Genomic DNA, 14,098 nt, shown 5'->3' with positions numbered 1-14,098 from the left:
TTATTTCACTTTCACCTATGGAGCTTTTACATTTTTCTTCCATGCAAAAACAAGTCTATTTAGGTACTTGCACAAAGTTCACTCTAGTATCTGGATGCCTAATTTACTGATGGATTTTATCCTCTCAGCATGCAGGCAAGGCAAGGCATGTTTTTCCTATGTTACAGGAGAGGAGTAGAAGGTAGGTTAAGTGATTTCCCAACATGATCACACAGGAAGTCTGTGGTTGATGTGGGAATGATCACCCAGCCCAGAGTGTATTATATCATTCTTTCCTACACAAGTTTTACTAAATTATAGGAAGTGCTAAGGATATTATCCTTTAGATATTCCAGGGCTAAGAGTGCTTTATCATGCAGCATTTCATACTATTGTAATCTACCATTTTAAAAAACCTGGTATCTGAATTTAAGTTCTTATTCAATCTGTCCAACTACCATTAAATATTGTTCATTACCCCGACACAAAAATGTAGGGGGATATACTTAAGAAACCACAACAGCCCACAATTAAGAAAAAGTTTCTAAGAGATATCAACACCCACTCCTCAACTTTAAGAAGAAAGGCAGCTGAAATTTTTGCCTGAAGTGTATTATGATTTTTCTTAGGTGAGAGAAAAGTGTTTTGGAAAGTATGTCCTAATAGCCTAATACAGAGTTATGGAACTTGTAACTTTGAAAACCTTTGATAAATCTAATTTTGTAAAAGATTCTCAAATATAGATGGTCTAAAATTTTTAGTTTTATCAAATCCTCAATGGTGCACATAACCTCTTAAAATTCAATTTGGGAGGAAATTTTTGGAGTTTAATACAAACATTTCAATTTTCAGGAGTTGCATGAAGGTTTCTGCTAAGATAATGACTGTGAGACCTTGAGTTTAAGGAGTTAAGTGTCTGTGAAACTTGCAAACTGAAAAAAAGAAATTGTTAGAACAGAAAATTAAGTCCAAGATTTTAAAAGTCAGTACAACTTATTTAGGTGCCTGAACTTCCAAAGTGCTGTACTCATCCCACTTAAGTCAACAGGAGTTGCTGGATGTTGGGAAGTATGAAAATCAGGCTGCTTATTTAGGAGGTTAAATATGGACAATCTCAATTTATACAGTTTCTGAAAGTCCTGGCCTGAGAGTTAACACCATAATATCACTGTTAGGTCACGTAGCCACTTCTCCCAAAAAGCTTTCAACTTTTAATGAAGTCTCTAATTTTACTTTTCCCTTCACAGAATTTTTATATCATCCAATGTATTAAAAAAGTTAAGTAGACTTGGACTTCAGAAAAAGTAAAAACTACAGTAACAGTGGCTACTGGATGCCACATATGGTGTGCATGTGCCTCATGTGCACAAGAGCCATATCTTATGACCAGCAATATCCATCCAGGCTGTGTCTATGCTCTGCCTGTGCTTGTGCACCTCCTACATCTGAGGGCACATTGGGAAGAATGGTCCTGATCAACTCTGCTGGGATTCTGAATTATCAAGAGAGTTGGACTCCAAATAGGGCTGGGACAGAGGGCAGGTCATGAGATCCAGAGGTACAAAACATTTAGAAGATCCACAGTTACAACATAAGTAACCTTTCTCTTTGAGTCTTTGTCCATGTAGATTTCACTTGTGATGACTCACTAGCGATTCCATGAGCACTATGAGAGAATCCATGGAATCCTATGTTTACCTAAATTAGGACTAAAGAATGTGTGTCTCAAATTTGGCATCTGATCTAGAAGCCAAATCCAGGGTAAAACATATTGTAAAAGTATAAACTAAACTCCATGTAGCTGCTCTGCAGATTTCAGTAAGGAATATCATTAAGCAACCTGAAGAGACTGCTTGAGCTCCAGCTGAGTGTGTCCTGATTCCTGAAAGGAGAGGTAGACCTGATAACTGGTAGGAGACTTTAATGCATGGGGTAACCAACCTGCACATCTGAGAAGAGATGGGTTGGCCCTTGTGACCCAAGAACATTTTTGTGCCAACTGGCAGAGGGTACAGGGGGGCATAGAGTTTTACAGGGATGCCTTGGGCCAAACATATGCATATTAAGTTTACCAAAACATGGCTCTTGGTAGAGACCTCACATGCCAGTAGCCCACTAGTCAGCATTATCATCTTGAAATTCATGAAGACATAACGTTTAAGGACTTAAATATTTCTTCTGAAAATTAAGTTCTTAATGTATGAGTTAAGGCAGATCACCTGAAGATGATAAACCTGCTCCTGTCAGGTCAGAGGGAAGAGACATGCCTTTCTCTCTGGCTAGTCATATGTATACTGTCCACTTCCCAGCGGAGGCCTATTTGCATTACTAAGGCTGAAGCTCATGGAGATTGAGAAATCACATGAGAGCAAAACTGCAGGAAAACAAAAAGTGCCAGGGGTATCTTGTTTACAAGTAAAGAGCCTATCTTATGAAAGGATTGTCAAAGCCAACCTGGTTGGAAAATGCTGCAAAGACTTGGGTGAACTAAACTTCATTAGACAGAAAACTATCTTGTTAATCATGTCTAGTTCTAGAACAGGGCTTCTCAAACTGGGGGTCAGGACCCCTCAGGAGGTCACAAGGTTATTACATGAGGGGTCGCAAACGGTCAGCCTCCACCCCAAACCCTGCTTTGCCTCCATCATTTATAATGGTGTTAAATATGTAAAAAAGTGTTTTTAATTTATAAGTGGGGGTTGCACACAGAGGCTTGCTATGTGAAAGGGGTCACCAATACTAAAGTTTGAGAACCACTGTTCTAGAATGTGTGTTCTATTTTACATGTAATCATTAGTTTCCAAAACTTCCACTTGCTGCTTCTCAATTATCTATACTTTGTTAAGTAAGCTTTTACTTCTTTTCACTATAAACATGTCTAAGTGCTATGTCTTAAACGGTGCAGTCATCCAAGGTCTAACTGGTAAGTTGGGGGTACAATTCCTTTGGGAACAGTGAATCTCGAATTCTGAGTGTCCGGTGAATGAGGTTGATGGATACTTCAGAGAGATACTCAGGGGGCTTGGAGTATGGCTATCACTAACCTACAGAGGAAAAGTGGAGCCTGCATGGACTAAGAGGGGAGTACTTATGTTGCTCATGGCTAATGGAGTCAGGGAGCTGACAAGTAGTACACAGGCAAGGCTTCCTCACACTAAGGGGAAGTGGTAGCAAGATGCCGCAAAACCCTGGGAAGCTAACAGCCTTAAAGTGTTTTTCCAAGTGCCATGAACAAACAGGTGATTACCTAGATAGAACAAAGTCATTTAGAAAATGAAGAAGAGCCTGGGAAACATCTAAGGTGTGCAGTTTGGCTTCCACCGAGTTTGAGTGAGGTTTGGGGAAGAAAGCTAGGGAACAGGTTCGGTTTAAGTGAAAGTCAGACACCACACATTTTTCAAAGAAATTTTATCCCCATGGAATACCATACACTGAGTATATGCCATTAGTGCTTGGTCCTCACAAGCCCACCTGGCTCAGATGATAGCTACCAGAAAGGCTGTTTTAAGGGCGAGATGGTGGAGGGAGCACTTAGATAAGCATGCAAAAGGGGCTTCCAAGACCCATCAGAACTACATTAAGGTCCCATAGTGGGATAGGCTCCCGAATGCAGGGAATAGGCCTGAACCAGTCCTTTTAGAAATTTTGAAACAGTGGAATATGAGAACAGTTATACGTTTGAATAGGAGAGTGGTTTTCTGAAACAGCAGCAAAATGAACCTTGATAGAGCTGATCGTGAGACCTGATAGCTTGAGCTGGAGGACAACCCAAATGTTGGGGATAGAAACTTTCAATGGATTGAGACCGTATTAGGAATCAACAGATGGAAATCTCTTCCACTTTGATGTATATACTGATTTTGATCCTGCTCTGTATTAGGATTTCTGTGGAACAATCCTTGTCTGATGCATTCAACTAGCCAACTTCCAAGCAGACAAATACAGAAATATGGGTACTGGGGGTAGAATTTGCCCCCTACAATGGCTGTTGTGCACAGAGGCAGCAGAAATTTGAGTCAATACTGTCTTGCCTAATAAGGGGCTGTATGCATCACTATGGTCACATCCTGCCTTATGACTCTTGGCATCAGGGGAACAGAAGAAAATGCATAAAGACATTGAGGCCAAAGAATGAGGAAAGCATCATGGAGGAACACTGGTCTGGTACTTGCTCCGGGCCAGAAGAGAGGGCATTTGTCATGTTTGTTGATGGAAAACCAGAGAATGTCATCTTGTTTGTTGACATAATACACTGAGGAGGTGGTGTCTGTCAGGATCTGTACTGTGATTCCTTTCAGAAGTAGTACACGTTCGCTGCAGATTAGACAAATTACATTGAGTTTCAGCACTTTTATATGTAGTGAGGACTCTTAACTAGATCAGAAATGAGTCTGTAGCTTGTTTGGGTTCCTCTCCACTAGCCACAGAGGCTTATGTAGAGTGTGTTGCTGTGGGAGGTGGGGTGTTCAGAATGACACCACTTTGCACACAATCTCTGGATTTGCCTCTAGTCCAGGGAAGATAAAAAGGGATTTGGGATCTTGAGGTAAGTATCCATATAGTGTTTGGTAAATTCGTAAACAGATCTCAGGCATCCTTGGAGAGGGCACAAGTGAAGTCTGGCAAGAGGTGTCACACTTAAGTGAACATCATCATATGGCCTACATTTCTTGCTGTTATTGCAGATCAGGGATGCTGTGGGCTGAAACCTGTTCAGAGAGAGCTATGCTTTCATCAGCTTGGAATATAAAAGGTCCCTATAAGTTCTATGGACTGAGTAGGAGTGACAGATAACTATTTTTATTTCACCTCAAGTCCTGGAGAGTGCAACAGGTTGAGGTCTCTGGAAAGGCCATTGGATAATCCCTGGGGGATTTCCCTCTCCGAAGCCAGTTATCCAAGCAGAGGTAAACAGGCATTCCTTATGTTAGATTGGCTGCCACCACTGCCAGACATTTTGTGAATACTTTTAGGGCTACAGACAGGCCCTGAACTAATAGAGGTCATATCCTACTGTGATCTGAAGATATTTTCTGAGGACCAGATGAATAGCAATAAGCATCCTGAAGGCCAAGAGCCACAAGCCAATCCTGAGCTTCTCCAGACAGAATGATGGAAGCTAGCTCACCATTGTGAATTTGAATGAATGAAATTCAAGTGTATGAATTTCTTTAGTCACCTTAGGTGCTTTCCCTTCTTCTGGAAATAAGAAAATAGTAAGAATAGAAACTTTGAATTCATGGATTACTATTTCTAATGGCTCTTAGCTGAAGTAAAGAATCTACCTTCTTCCTTCAGTTGTTTCTCAGGAGATGGGTCCCCCAAATAGGGATATAGAAGGCAGATCAGCTGCAGATCAGCTGGGACCGAGGACTGAAATTGTAATCTCAAATACCCACTGGTCTGAAGTAATCCAAGTCTATGCCTGAGAAAAATGGGAAAGGTGGCAACCAAAAATAGGGATGAGAACAAGGAAGCTGTGGTGGAACAGGTACATGGCTCTTGACTCGAAAGTCAGACTTGTTGATTGGATGGTGATGCAGGGTGGGTGGGTAGGTAGCAGAAGAGGAGGGGGCTGTCTGGTGGGTGACATGAGACTAAGGGCACGTCTTCACTAGCAACGTTATTAACTAACTATAGGTCTACACTGACACTTTACAGCGCTGAAACTTGCAGCGCTTGGGGTGTGTTTTTTTACACCCCTGAGCAAGAAAATTACAGAGCTGTAAACTGCCAATGTAGACAAGCTCTAAGAAACTGACTTGGAAACAAAGGCAGTAGGCCTCTATTGTTGACAGGGGGAAATTCTCTGTCTTAACTGGCTCTAGTACCTTAATGATACTTAGTGATGTCAGCGCTGCTCTAGAATTCTTTAGGGAGTACCATGATTCATCTGTACAGGGGCTGAAAAGGTCTGATTCTTCAAAGGGAAGATGTCCAATAGTAGTTTGGACTTCTTTGGGAATCTCTCCTCATGATCGTGCCTATGGCCACAGGTGTTCAAGGCTTCTTGAAGAGAGATTCTAGCCATCAGGTAGTTCTCAGATACTACAGATCTCAACTCAGTTTTTGCTTCCCATGGGAGTTTGTCAATAAAAGATGACACTTTGTCCCAGTTCAGATAATCATACTACGCAAATAAAGCCTGATAGTCAGCTATACAAAGTTGCAGTGATGCTGAAGAACAGGATTTTCTGCCAAGGAGATTGAAGTCTTTGGGGTTCTTTGTCTTTCAGAGTGGACCTAGACAGTCCCAACAGTTTATATTTTTCCTGAATACTACAACAGGTACAACATTACTATGGAACCTGAACCTGGGTGGGTAGAAAAATGTATGGTCAGACCAAAGGTCCATCTAGCCCAGTATCCTGTCTTCAAACAGTGGCCAATGTCAGGTGCCCTGGAGGGAATGAACAGAACATAGGTAATCATCAACTGATCTATCCCGTGGCCCATTCCCAGTTTCTGGCAAAACCCGAGGCTAGGGACACCATTCCTGCCCATCCTGGCTAATAGCCATTGATGGACCTATCCGCCATGAACTTATCTAGTTGTTTTTTTGAACCCTGTTATGCTTTTGGCCTTCACAAAATCCTCTGGCAAGGAGTTCCACAGGTTGACTCCACAGGTGAAGAAATGCTTCCTTTTGTTTGTTTTAAACCTGTTGCCTATTAATTTAGTGACCCCCTAGTTCTTGTGTTATGAGAAGGACTAAACACTTCCTTATTTACTTTCTCCATAAGAGTCATGATTTTAATAGACCTCTATCATATCCCCACTTAATCTTCTCTTTTCCAAGTTGAAAAGTCCCAGTCTAATTATCTCTCTTCATATGGAAGCCGTTCCATATCCCTAATCATTTTTGTTCCCTTTTCTGAACCTTTTCCAATACCAGTGTATCTTTTTTGAGATAAAGTGACCACATCTGCATGCACTTTTCAAGATGTGGGCCTACCATGGATTTAGATAGAGGCAATATGATATTTCTGTTATTATCTATTTCTTTCTTAATGATTCCCAACATTGTTAGTTTTTTTGACTACCGTTGCACATTGAGTGGATGTTTTCAGAGAACTATCCACAATGACTTCAAGATCTCTTTCTTGAGTGGTAACAGCTACTTTAGACCCCATCATTGTATATGCATAGTTGGGATTATGTTTTCCAATGTACGTTACTTTGTATTTATCAACACTGGGCAACAAAATGGAAGATGAAATTCAGCCACCCAGTTTTGTGAGATCCTTTTGTAGCTCTTCACAGTCTGCTTGGGACTTCGCTATCTTGAGTAGTTTTGTATCATCTGCAAATTTTGCCATCTCACTGTTTACTCCCTTTTCCAGATCATTTATGAATATGTTGAATAGGACTGCTCCCAGTACAGGCCCCTGGGGGACACCACTATTTACCTCTCTCCATTCTGAAAAGTGACCATTTAGTCCTACTCTTTAACTTTTAACCAGTTACCGATCCATGAGAGGACCTTCCCTCTTATCCCATGAGAGCTTATTTTACTTAAGAGCCCTTGGTGAGGGATCTTGTCAAGGGCTTTCTGAAAATCTAAGTCCACTATATCCCCTGAATCCCCCTTGTCCACATGCTTGTTGACCCCCGCAAAGAATTCTAGTAGATGAGAAATCATTCCTCACCATTTACAAAAACCATGTTGACTCTTCCCCAACAAATTTATGTTTATGTGTCTAATAATTTTGTTATTTACTATAGTTTCAACCAGTCTGCCAGGAACGGAAGTCAGGTTTACCAGCCTGTAATTGCCAGGATCACCTCTGGAGCCCTTTTTAAAAATTGACGTCACATTAGCTATCCTCCAATTATTTGGTACAGAAGCTGATTTAAATGACAGGTTATAAATTACAGTTAGTAGTTCTGCAATTGCACATGTGACTTTCTTCAGAACTCTTGGATGAATACCATCTGGTCCTGGTGACTTATTACTATTTAATTTATCAATTTGTTTCAAACCCTCCTCTAATGATACTTCAATCTGGGACAATTCCTCAGATTTGTCACCGAAAGAGAATGGCTCAGACCGATGCAAAGAATTCATTTAGTTTCTCCGCAATGGCCTTATCTTCCTTGAGTGCTCCTTCAGCATCTTGGTCATCCAGTGGCCCCACTGGTTGTTTAGTAGGCTTCCTGCTTCTGAAGAACTCAAAAAAATTTTTTGCTATTGCTTTTTGAGTCTTTGGCTAGCTATTCTTCATTCTTTTTTGGCCTTCCTAATTACATTTTTACACTTCATTTGCCTGAGTTTATGCTCCTTTCTATTTTCCTCACTAGGATTTAACTTCCACTTTTTAAAGGATGCCTTTGTGTCTCTCACTGCTTCTTTTATTTTGTTGTTTAGCCATGGTGGCACTTTTTTGGTCCTCTTACAGTGGTTTTTAATTTGGGGTATTTAAATTGAGGTTGGGGTATTTAAATTGGGGTACATTTAAATTGAGCCTCTATTATGGATATTGGAAAACGCATGTACCTTCTCTTGCACTACAATATACAGAATATTTTCTGTTCTCCCTAGCAACTCCTGAAAGGACTTGTAGTTTTCAATGAGTGGTATACAATAAAGTGGGATAGGGTAGGAGGTTTCCAGTGGATATTGTAGCAAGTCACCTTCTTCCACTTCCTCAATGTACTTCTTACGTTCCTGTTTTTTTGATCTCTATGAGGGTCTGCTTCCCTAATGGAGCTAGTAGGTAGTCTGACCGGGGAATAAAATCTGGTGTGCTCAAGAGATATGAGGAGAATAACTGTAGACGTCTCAATGGAGAAGACCACGGAGCCCAGGAGGCCCAAGGTGGTGGACCAAAGGGAAAAGTTCTGAGTCTTAAGGTGATGTCTGCCTGAGTAATACTGGATACTTCAGAGAAGTATGTCTGGATATTCTTCAGGGAGAAAAACTCAAGGTGGGCCCTAAAATTGAATCTCTGGTGTCAGAGAGTGGGATATATATTTATTGGGGAATACCATGAATCTGTACATTTTATAAACTTCTTAAATCACACAAATCCAATTACAGAAACGGAAATGTTTACAAGGTCTTCAAGTTCCATGACCAATCACCAGAGAATCCACACAGTCCTTACATGGCTGGATCTCACTTCACAATGGACTCTGAATGCAAGCTGTCTCACACTAATTATTACAATCTAAGAATTTACAGGTTTCAGAGTAACAGCCGTGTTAGCCTGTATTCGCAAAAAGAAAAGGAGTACTTGTGGCACCTTAGAGACTAACCAATTTATTTGAGCATAAGCTTTCGTGAGCTACAGCTCACTTCTCTCTAAGGTGCCACAAGTACTCCTTTTCTTTTAAGAATTTACCATATCTGAGATTTGGTAGAATTTTGGTTCTGAGAGCCATGGAGTTCCTTTTCATTCAAGGAACTTACATACTCTACTGGCACAGTGGGTAGAGCTTTTAAAGCAGTTAAAGAAATAGAGTTATCCAATTATTAAATTCAGTGTTCATCTGCCACATCTCCCAGCAAGTAAAAAGGAACCCAACAGCAAAGGTTTCCTGAGTCTCCTACAGTTTGAATTAATAGCTCAGCTGCACCCATTTTGTTTTTTAAATACATGCACGTACAAAGTAGTAAGATTTGACTTAAGTATTTTCCTAAACTTTCTGAAAAATCATCAAAGAAAAACCAGTGTTAAAACAGCAGAATACTTGAGAAGTTAGTGTTTTAAAAACTGACTAAAACCAGCCTCAACTTTGAACATGTAACCTCAATTCTATCAGTAAAGCCACAAATCTCCTTAATCCCAACTATTTTCCCCCATACTTAGATTTTCAACATGAGCCAGGAGATACTCCCATATTCTTCATCTACTGACCTGCAAACCAACATGCTACTAGGAGAACCTAATCATCTCCAAATCCATGTTCCTGCTATGCTCCAGAGATATCTTACTTATACCCTTAACATAGTATCAAATAAGCAACACCGCTCCATGATTTGCCATATAATCCAACTGAAAACATCCAACCACTATCCCAACGTCATTAAGACTCCTAAAATGGTTCTGAGACCCTACCATTACAGATAAGCACTATTACTTGTCTTCTATCACATATTGGCTGCAGATGCCTAAGTATCACATTCACAATAACTGGGGTGTTAGTACTTTCTCTATAAAGGAGAGAAAGACAGCTTGTGTATAGAGCACCATTTGCAACAAGATTCAGAGTTTAGAAAGATGCAGTTTTTGTTGCAATAGTGATGGCCACAACAAAACATACAGTTCTTATGCTGTGTCAATGTCATTGGATGGAGGGAAGGTGAGGTATGTTGAATATGAGCAAGTTGCAAACTCCTCCAGATTTCCTGACTTTCACATTTAGCTTACTTTAAACTCCTAATTTGGAGTTTAAACTTCCAAGAAGCTATGAACATTAGAAAACTTCCAAATTAGGTTCCTGATGGTATTTTTTGAACCTTAACAAAAAGATTGTCTGGGAATTTTAGTTAGATTCCAAGCACAAAATCTAACAATGTTATGTGTGTAATACAAGGATCATCAAAAAAATACAGCCACCTAAAGTTTCTTCACAAATGAAGGTTTAAATACCATACCTTTATAGCATGCTAACGTAAGTGCACTTTCTTTGAACTCATTGGAATGAGTGTTGATTCCTGCACCATATTCCAGAAGTACTCTTGCAACCTCAACATGACCTGCACTGGCTGCTTCCATTAAGGGGGTATGTCCATTTTCATTATGATCTTCTATATTAGCACCTGCTTTCAATAGCACTTTCACTATGTCAACGAATCCCCCAGCGCAGGCATAAGTGAGTGCTGTGTTCCCTAAGAGAAGATAAAAAGAACATACAGTAAGTAACTCCTTCCTCTTTCACCTAACCCCAACTGTAAATAAACGAAACCAAAACCTACTTTAAATATATAGAATTTTAATCTACTTAAGTATTTATACCATAAATCTGGGGTCAGCAACCTTTCAGAAGTGGTGTGCCTAGTCTTCATTTATTCACTCTAATTTAAAGGTTTCCCACGCCAGTAATACATTTTAACGTTTTTAGAAGGTCTCTTTCTATAAGTTTACAATATATAACTAAACTATTGTATGTAAAGTAAATAAGGTTTTAAAAACATTTAAGAAGCTTCATTTAAAATTAAATTAAAATGTAGAATCCCCTGGACTGGTGGCCAGGACCCCGGCAGCGTGAGTGCCACTGAAAATCAGCTCACGTGCCGCCTTTGGCACATGTGCCATAGGTTGCCTATCCTTGCCATAAATCAACCTAGCAGACTTTTGCATTTCTCTCACCTGTAATTTCAGGTGAGGTAGAAGATTCAGAAACAGATTAACAATTAGACATAACTATTTTACTGAAACACTGCCCTAGTTCTAGGACTCCTTTTATCAGCCTAAACCTTCTATGGCCTATGTTATCCTCTCTAGTAGCCCTAGACACACTCAACGACCCTTTTATCTTTCATCTCATTCAAATGATATCATTCCTTCTTTGTTTGGCCTCTGCCTTCAGTAATTTATATGCTGGTAATCTCTCCCAGCCAATACAGTTAAGTTCTGACACAACTGGCTCACACTTCCCTCAGCATTTTTCACCACACACGTTCATTATTTGTTTCTGTCTTTTCCCCAACCCATCATATTCTTCCTGTGTAGAATGTGCTAATAAGAAAGCTTCCTATATTTCTGGATGCTCTTGGTATCCCTGCATCATTTGGTTTCAAAAATTGGCCACATTTTGTCTATTAGCAGTATCTCTCAGTTACTGCCCAGATGAAGTTTCTTACTTTTAAGACTACTCTTTCACCTTCCCTAACCTCCCAAAATTCCACTTTTCTAAAATACCTTCAACAGAGGTTTGGGTTAAGCCCTGGTTTACTTGCTCAAACTCACTGTTTCTACCAGTGACTTACAGTATCCTTGAAAACTTCCAGGTTTCATTTTTAGGAAAGCATTCTGGTTATTTCAGCAGACTACAGATTCAACTTCTGCTCTTCAAAACAGCTCATTTTCCCTCTTCAGAACTCTTGCACCAGACAAGCAAATTACAGATATAAACACCTTTCTCCAATTCTGGTATAAATTACTCAAGGGGCCACTGAATCATCTACTACTACTTCCTTCCTCTAGACCAGTGGTTCTCAAAGCCGGTCCGCCGCTTGTTCAGGGAAAGCCCCTGGTGGGCCGGACTGGTTTGTTTACCTGCCGCTTCCGCAGGTTCGGCCAATCGTGGCTCCCACTGGCCACGGTTCACTGCTCCAAGCCAATGGGGGCTGCAAGAGCCCCGCAGCTGCGGTCGGCCGAACCTGCAGACACAGCAGGTAAACAAACTGGTTCGGCCTGCCCGGGGCTTTCCCTGAACAAGCGGTGGACTGGCTTTGAGAACCACTGCTCTAGACCACTAGTTCTCAACTAGTGTTACACAATATGGCTGTGGATACACAGAGGTCTACCGGGGGTACATCAACTCATCTAGATAGTTGCCTAGTTTTACAACAAGCTACAGAAAAAACACTAGTGAAGTCAGTACTAACTAAAATTTCATACAGACAATGACTTGTTTATACTGTTCTATATATACACACACACCATACAATGAAATGGAAGTACAATATTTATAAAATAGATCAATTGGAATATAATTACATGGTTAAAACCAGAAAGTAAGCAATTTTTTAGTAAGAATGTGCTGTGATACTTTCGTATTTTTATGTCTGATTTTGTAAGCAAGCATCTTTTAAGTGAAGTGAAACTTGGCGTACACAGGACAAATCAGATTCCTGAAAGTGGTAGACCAGTGATACTCAGACCTCAGCGGTTCAGGAGACAAATCAGCAATCAACATTACCCAAAAGAGTCATAGTAGTGTGAATTCATTGTTTCATTTACTACAATGACCGATGAAGTATTATTTTATCAGCTACAATTAGTTAACATGGTAAAAGCATCCTGATTGGTTAATAATTAAATCAGAAAGTTTTAACATCATGTGCTTCAAAGAGCCACAAGAGACACGTTAAAGAGCCACTTGTGACTCAAAGCCTCAGGCTGAGTATCACTTTTCTAGATAATAGCAACTCCTTCCTTCACTTCTGCAGATCTGCAATAATTGCATGCCTGAAGCTTATTTAAAATTGGCTTTCCTCTATTTATCCTACAATGCAATGTTTATACCACCCTTGTCAGTCTTCCATCAAATAATTTGCCGCAATACCATTTGCTTTACTTGTAATTCAAGTTTGGTTAATTCTCTATCATGCAAAATAGTGTGTTTCGCATTTCAAAATTAGTTTAATAGTTTCCTATCATATTAACAAAAAACAAGACATGAACATTAGAAAACTTCCAAAACTACCCTAAACTGACACAAATGCAAAAACTTCTTGCAGAAAAAAGTATTTGGGATCACTACTCAGGGTTTTTTTTTTTGCTATGGACAGGGAATGAACAATGCACTACACAAAAACCTCCTTAAACTTTTCGTTTCCAGAAACAGTATTTGATCATTTTTCAAAACTGATCATTTTTTCACCCAGCCAAATTAAAGAGCCGTAAGTATCTAACTGTAAAAATAAAAATTTGAGTCTATATTTCAAAGTCATCTTTTGAAACCATATTTCACATTAAGCTTGCCAATAGAGATCTGAATAAAATACATTTAAAAAGGGCAAGTGCTTGAACTACAAAGTTTGAACAAAGGGTTAAATTGAAATTTGGGCTAAAAAAAAAATCACATAAGCACTAAACAGTTCAATCAAAATTTCTTTCTTGATATATGGAGGAAATGGTTAGCTGTGTTTTTGCAAGGGCTTCCCCTTAACATAAATCTTAAGGAAACTGCAGTTCTGGCAAGTATTAGTTACTGAATTATTATATTGAAATATATCTCAGGCTTAATTTGTTCCAATTTGTTTTACTGGTGATCCTACTTCACAGGAGTCTTCAGTGGATAAAATGCCTTTGCATTAGAATTAACATCAAGGACTAAAGAAGAGCCATCTGTTTTCACACAGATGTCCAGTTTCAGCTGTACAATGATGGCTCCTGTTTGGTGCCATGCAAGTTATTATTGCTTTACCCTTTGAATTGAAGTAATC

The 14,098-nt window shown here is 39.7% G+C and overlaps 1 protein-coding gene across 9 annotated transcripts in view; it reads right to left on the bottom strand.

Moving 5' to 3' along the window:
* The window catches only part of ANKHD1 (ankyrin repeat and KH domain containing 1), a 207,981-nt gene that overhangs the window by 101,180 nt on the left and 92,703 nt on the right, over positions 1-14,098 (bottom strand). For all 9 annotated transcript variants that reach the window (XM_077824324.1, XM_077824328.1, XM_077824321.1 and 6 more), the window contains exon 6: positions 10,580-10,813. In XM_077824324.1, coding sequence (XP_077680450.1) covers positions 10,580-10,813 — 234 coding nt within the window. The remainder of the gene's footprint in view (positions 1-10,579; positions 10,814-14,098) is intronic.

The sequence above is a fragment of the Eretmochelys imbricata genome, chromosome 8 (assembly GCF_965152235.1).
Source record: "Eretmochelys imbricata isolate rEreImb1 chromosome 8, rEreImb1.hap1, whole genome shotgun sequence".
NCBI classification, from domain to species: Eukaryota; Metazoa; Chordata; order Testudines; family Cheloniidae; genus Eretmochelys; species Eretmochelys imbricata.
Note: the sequence above shows the minus strand (reverse complement) of the source record. Positions and strands in the feature narration are given on the sequence as shown.